Genomic DNA, 6,000 nt, shown 5'->3' with positions numbered 1-6,000 from the left:
GCTGCAGCGCGTATGGACTGCACGTTAGCATCTTGCTGCTCTACAGTCAAGTTTTGCTTCTTTTGCTGAGAATGGCTTTCTTTCGTAGCACTGCCTTTCTATTCAGTCTTTAGGAACTTTTGTGCTGCTGCTGCTGCTGCTGCAGGAGGGTCTCACGACTGCTGCGGTCGCTCATAAGCTCTCTGGAGATTCCCGAAGTATCCGACAGCTGCAGCTGCAGCAGCGGCAGCACACGCCGAAACACGTCGCGGACAAGCAGCAGCAGCAGCGAGTGGTTTGTGGCTTGTCTCGGTCCAGTGTCTGTACACCTCATGACAGCTGCTGCCAGGGAGTTCTATGAGTGCGTTTTGCTGCTTCTGGGGCTGCTGCATCTGCCTTTGCTGCTGCTGCTTCTTATGCTTCTGGCAAGCAAGTTGCTGCCTTTCTCTGGATGCTGTTAGGGGTCTTGTGCTGCTGCTGAGATGTGGACACGAGAAGCTGCTGCAGTGTTTTGCTGTATGCAGCGTAGAACGCCTGTGGAGCAGCAACAGCAGCACAGAGCAGCAGCAGTACGAATCGCAGGAGGAATCCGATGAAGACCTGCTGCATTTCCCAAACCTCAAGAGAGAGGGTGACGCGCTGCAGCAGCAGCAACAGCTAATGCTGCAGCCGCCTCAGGAGAAACACGAAAGCCAATGCGAATAAATCCAAATTAGGATAATATGTGCGCCACATTTGTCGTGGTCTAGCCGGCCACTTCATCAGCTCCAGCAGCACTGCAGGAGCTGCTGCCGCAGCTCTCGTTGCAAGAGTAACAGCTACAATTTTGGCGCTGCAGCTCTTGGTGCAGCAACAGGCATTTTGCCATGTGTAATTTTTGTGTTTTTTTATATGGCTGGCAGCCCGAGAGTGTGCACTGTATAGACACTTGGTTTGCTGCAGTTGTAGGACAAAAGTAGAAACCGGTTCTCACGAAATACTCTGCAAATCCTGCAGCGTTGAGAGGCGCGAGAAGCAGACCATTTCTGGTTCAAGAGAATTGAAGTGGACACAGATTTCAATAATGCATGCAAGACAAAAACACCCAACAAATGAACAGCAGCATGCAAACACTGGCATACACCACCTGCCCCGCGGGGTGGCACGACCAAATGGAAGCTCAGGCAAAAGCCTCAAGCCATATGTAGCAATTGTGAGCTTTAATAGTTGCTAATTTACTAGATCTGCACAGGAAGTTGAACTTTACACTTTTCCAAGGTAGTACGGTTACGGGGCTGGACCACACAATTCAAGTGTCTAGCACAGAGGCATGTGTTCGCGGTCGCTCAAATTTCATTCTGGTTGAATTCCAATTTATATATTTTGAATGTTAAAAGGACATCCATTTATTATCTCCTTTTTTGACTTACAAGCGGGGCCTGCTGCTGGGGGCGTCTAGCTCAAATGGTAGAGCGCTCGCTTAGCATGCGAGAGGTAGAGGGATCGATACCCTCGTCGTCCATTCCTTAGTTCAAGCGCCGGACTTAATGTTTTGCTGCTTTGCATTTGCTACTCTATTAATGTAAAAATTGTCTCCCATATTTTCGAACTTCTTGTAATGGGTTTCCCCAGCACACGACAGCACTAACGGATCAGACCATTTGCTGTCATGCCCTCTTCACTTTCCTCATCAACTGCTGCCTTTCGCCGCAAACAAATCGTCTTCCTTTACCATATTCTTTAATTTGGTCGTTTAGTTCTTTAATTGCTAGTATGTTGACCCTGTTGGGCTGCAATGTCTTGGGACCTGCAAAGCTTCAGTGTTTTTTCCTGAAAAAATACCGTAGTTAATTTCTGCTGTACCTGGCTTGACAGCTTCTTTAGTGCGTTTTTTCTTGATACAAAATTCCCTAGTAAAGTTCTGTTCCTCCCATCACTTCAATCCAATGTTATCTCTGCCACTATCGCCTCCTGCGCCTCCTGCCTGCGTTCATTTTCCCCACTAGTCTTACTTTTTTTAGTACCCTTGGGCATAGCCAGTGTTATGAAATGGGTCCCCCTTTCACTTACAGCATTGCAGCAAAATTAAAAGGCGTTTAGGTTGCTTCAAACAAAACAAAAAGTGAAGAACGTGAAAAGAACTATCTATCAGCATCTTGACAAAGTCCTGTGCTGCGGACTCCAGCTGCAGCAGCTACTCTAGCTGCAGCAGCTACAATGCCAGCTACAACTCCAGCTCCAGCAGCTACAGGGATGTATACTCTTTGCAGCGTCCAAAGAATAAGAAAGGGCATTTTGTGCACCATACGTGGCCACTTGCGCAAGAGTGGACATCATCCCTTCAAGCTCTTACTTAACACTTCAAATTAGCGGCAGGTTGCTGGCATGAGTTAAACATGAATTTTCGTCCACTCTGAAGTTCAAGTTCTCATGAGTTAGAGCAACCACCCGTACTTAAACGTGCTCCTGCTGCTCCTGCTGCTCTCGCTGCTGCCGCTGCTGCTGCTGTCGTTCAGGCTGCTTTTCCGCTGCATTTTTCCGTGTTTCATAGCGTTGTGGAAAGGTCATGAGGAATCCACCTATGGCCCTTACCACCTCTCGTCCGCCTTGACGTTTGTGTGCCTCTCTCTTTTGTGTTTCTGTCTGGTCCTCTCCATTTCCTGTTGCGGCAGCTGCTGTTGCGTCATTTGCTGTTCCTGCAGCAGCAGCAGCAGCTGCTGCTGCTGCTGCGTAGACTTCACCTGGAGAGCGCAGCAGCGGCAGGAACATGGGGTCTTCGTAGCACATGGTGAGCTGCGTAAGACAAGCAGTCAGCGCCGTCTCGCACTTGAGCACTTTGTCAGTCAAACGAAAGGGCAAGAACCGCAGCTGCTGCTGCAGCAAGTTCATCTCTGGCGGAATCCAGCCACCCTCAGGACCAACAGCAAGCAGCACGCTGGCTCGCTCTTGCTGCTGTTGCTGTTGCTGCTGCTGCTGCAACTGGCTGGAACTTGTAGAGCTAGAAAATGGACGCAACTGCACAAAAGTGCAAACGGCAAAGAAATAATTCAGTTTGACTACTAATGCACTAGTTGATAATAAAAATGCTACTAGCACAGCTTCTGAAAGGAGTAAGTATTACCAAAACAGACAGTACCACAGTGCTTGCTGAGAAGATTAAATTACCACCGGTAAAGTTTGCAGCAAGAGACTTGCAGAGAATGCCACAAACATTATTTTCACTCTTAGCCTGTCCATTTAAAGACTGCCTCTGAGAGGCAAACTCATCATTATGCACTTACTACTGGCAATACAATGGTTACAAAGGAACGCAAGGGCCTACAGCATCAAAAGCAGCCGCCAGATGGAAGCTGTTTTTGCTGCTGCAGCGGCAAAAGCAGCCAGCATCAATTACTCACTAACAGTTGAGGCAGTGTTGGCTCAGCGTGGGGGTGCGCGACGAGCCGCAGCGGAGGCAACAGGTAGTGTAACCAGACAGAATGTTCTTTAGCAGATGTTGGTAGCTGTGTTGCTGCTTCTGCTTCTGCTGTTGGAGCGGCTGCTGCTTCTTCAGCAGCAGCTAAAGCTGCCATAAAACCTTCCCATGACGCAAATGCATGCAGCTCAGGTGGCTGTGTCAACATTCCCTGCTCCAAACCTGTGGGTGCAAAGGCACACACTCGTACACTTGTTAGATGCAGCTTCACCTGCTGCTGCCAGCTGTTGCTGCTGCTGCGAGCTGTGCTGCTTGGAGGAAAGATAGCTGCGGCGCTACTCTACGTCGCTGCTGCATCGGCGGCCTCCGCGGAGCTGGAGTTGCTGCTCCTGCAACTGCCAGCACTGGTGCTACAGCAAAACTTAGTGGAGTTTCTTCCACTTTTTTGCCTTTATCTGCGGATAGCCGGCGCGATGCGCTCTTGTTTTGGCCAGGACAACGACAAAAACACGCGGAAGTACTACCCAGAAGCATCAAAAACCACGCCGCTGCTGCAGCAGCAGGAGCAGCAACTCACCGAGTTTGAATTGCTCTCGTATATTCTCAACAGCCAAGCGTGAAGAACACAAAAATCCCTTTTCCGTTCGACCAGCACAAACCAGGAAGACACGGCGGACCCCAACGACCGCACAGAGCTGCATTAAGACAGAGACAAAAACCAGAGAGTCCAAAGTGCGATAATTATTGTAAGACATGGATACAGATGAATGGGAAACGGACGATGAATGGATCGAACCCAACTTCGAAGTAATCCAGACAGCACAGAGGGGAAGAAAATCAAATTGAGGTTGAAAGCTGCAGAAACGAACCAGGAATGTGATAAAGATGAAGTAGGAGCAGCTACAAACATTAGAAGCAGCAGCTGCACTAAGCTTACCTGCAGCATCCGCTCTAGCACTTTAGGGCGGGGCATTGCAAGCAGAAGATCGAATTCCACATGCTCCCAAGGAGCCTTTGCCGGAGTTCTGTGCAAATGCCCAAAAAGGAAAAAAAATGATTTGCAAATTTGGAAAAGGCCGAATATATCGATAATTGAGAACGGACACAGTTACAGTGGATATTTCATTATTAGTTTGCATGCAGAGAATTATCGTGTGTACTCTCTGGCATCGCAATACTCCTTTAAGCAAATAAGAAAAGGAAAAAAGCAATTTCGTGGTTCATTCAGCAGCAACTGAAACTTAAACAGCTCATGGTACAAAGCCTATCAATCAGCTACTTCAGCTGCAAAGCCGGACAATAAAATCGGGGGGTTAACTCCCTCGATTTATCGCCTAGGATTTGTGGCTAAGGCATGGGACTTATTTGCTTACAAGTCAATTCTCGATAAGAGCTTCAGTTCAGTCTGCTGCGGCCTACAGGCAACCACCTCGGCCTCTCCTGTGGCTGCTCCTGTCACTCCAACCTTAACACGACTGCCCACCTACAACGCATCAACACAAATGCTATTTGAGAGCAGTTAAGAAACAAAAACAGTGGACAGGAATAGGTCAAAGAAAAGAAGAAACGCGAAACATGACAGGACGGATGAGAAAACGAAAGGCACCATAAAGTCTGGGCAAAAAAGAGAAAATAATCAAAAATGGGGAAAAATCAGGTGCTTTAGAGGCAAAAGCAACATTATTTGAGTTTCAGTGAACAGGAAGTGCAGACAGAGACCAGCGCAAACTGCGTAAACAAACAGATGCGGAGACCAACGAGAGGATAGTGGAGTAGATGCATGAAAATTATTAAGCAGAAGGGAGCGTTGAGAACAGCCAAAGGACAATAACTTGGCACAAATAGATGGAAGCAAAAATACAAGCTTGTAGCTCAACATAATAACCATAAACGAACACAAGACAAGCGTTGTGTGCCTTCACACAGTTTGATTTTTCCTTCAACAACCCCATAAGACGTAAAGGCAGCCAGAATAATGAATAAAAACATTGCCAGGAAAAGCGAAAGGTGACATGCAGGCAAGTAAAAGGCCATTTCAAGGCGAAATGAGAACACACATAAGTGCAAAAGCAGACATATCACCTTAAGCTTGAGCACTTGCTGGCAGTGGGTATGCTCGAGGCCTTTAAGGATAGCAAACGCCTCATTTTCCTTCATAATAAGGTCTTCTTTGTGCAGCAAAATGAGATTCATTGTGGCTGGCTTAATGTGCAGAGGAGAGCTGTTAATGAAGGTACGGCCGCGCAATAATAACGTAGAACTGGTCCTATCGGCCTGGATTTGGGGAGACTCGCGTAAAAAATGCTACGCCTTATGTTAATGGATGGTTATCGAGTCATTTTTGAAAAAGAAAGAGCAATAAATGCATCCTGTTCTGCGCCATAAGATGAGCCTCTGGTTAAGGCTAAAGTGCTCCGGTCTGCCATGCCGCTGCAGCGCCGCGCGCAGCCGTCCGCCGAAACATATTCTTGCGCAGAAAGAAATTATACAAATTAAGATCTAATATACGGATATCTCAGTTTAAATCAACAAAGAGTGAGCGACGGCAGAATACAGGAGAAAACGTCGGCCCTGTGTCGATCATCATGGTGACCCCGAAGGGCCGTGGTGGAGCCTTTGGCCCTTTC

At 47.8% G+C, this 6,000-nt stretch overlaps 2 protein-coding genes across 2 annotated transcripts in view; one reads left to right on the top strand and one right to left on the bottom strand.

The window, feature by feature from the left end:
* ETH_00002670 (uncharacterized protein) overlaps positions 1–684 on the top strand; it is a gene marked incomplete at both ends in the record, with an annotated part of 2,640 nt that extends 1,956 nt beyond the window's left edge. Inside the window, 2 exons of the mRNA XM_013373329.1 lie at positions 146–340; positions 504–684. Of these exons, the coding sequence (XP_013228783.1) occupies positions 146–340; positions 504–684 (376 nt within the window). The remainder of the gene's footprint in view (positions 1–145; positions 341–503) is intronic.
* Positions 685–2,412: 1,728 nt separating this feature from the next.
* On the bottom strand, positions 2,413–5,566 carry ETH_00002665 (RNA methyltransferase, RsmE family protein, related; the record flags this gene model as incomplete). Its single annotated transcript, XM_013373328.1, has 6 exons — positions 2,413–2,973; positions 3,357–3,595; positions 3,951–4,068; positions 4,311–4,398; positions 4,747–4,856; positions 5,456–5,566. The coding sequence occupies 6 exons, from the start codon at positions 5,564–5,566 to the stop codon at positions 2,413–2,415; spliced, it is 1,227 nt and encodes a 408-aa protein (XP_013228782.1).
* Between the last annotated feature and the right edge of the window lie 434 nt (positions 5,567–6,000).

This window comes from Eimeria tenella, genomic scaffold (genome assembly GCF_000499545.2).
Source record: "Eimeria tenella Houghton genomic scaffold, Eth_scaff133, whole genome shotgun sequence".
In the NCBI taxonomy this organism is placed as follows: Eukaryota; Apicomplexa; class Conoidasida; order Eucoccidiorida; family Eimeriidae; genus Eimeria; species Eimeria tenella.
The sequence above is the reverse complement of the archived record's forward strand: the minus strand, read 5'-3'. Positions and strand labels throughout refer to the sequence as shown.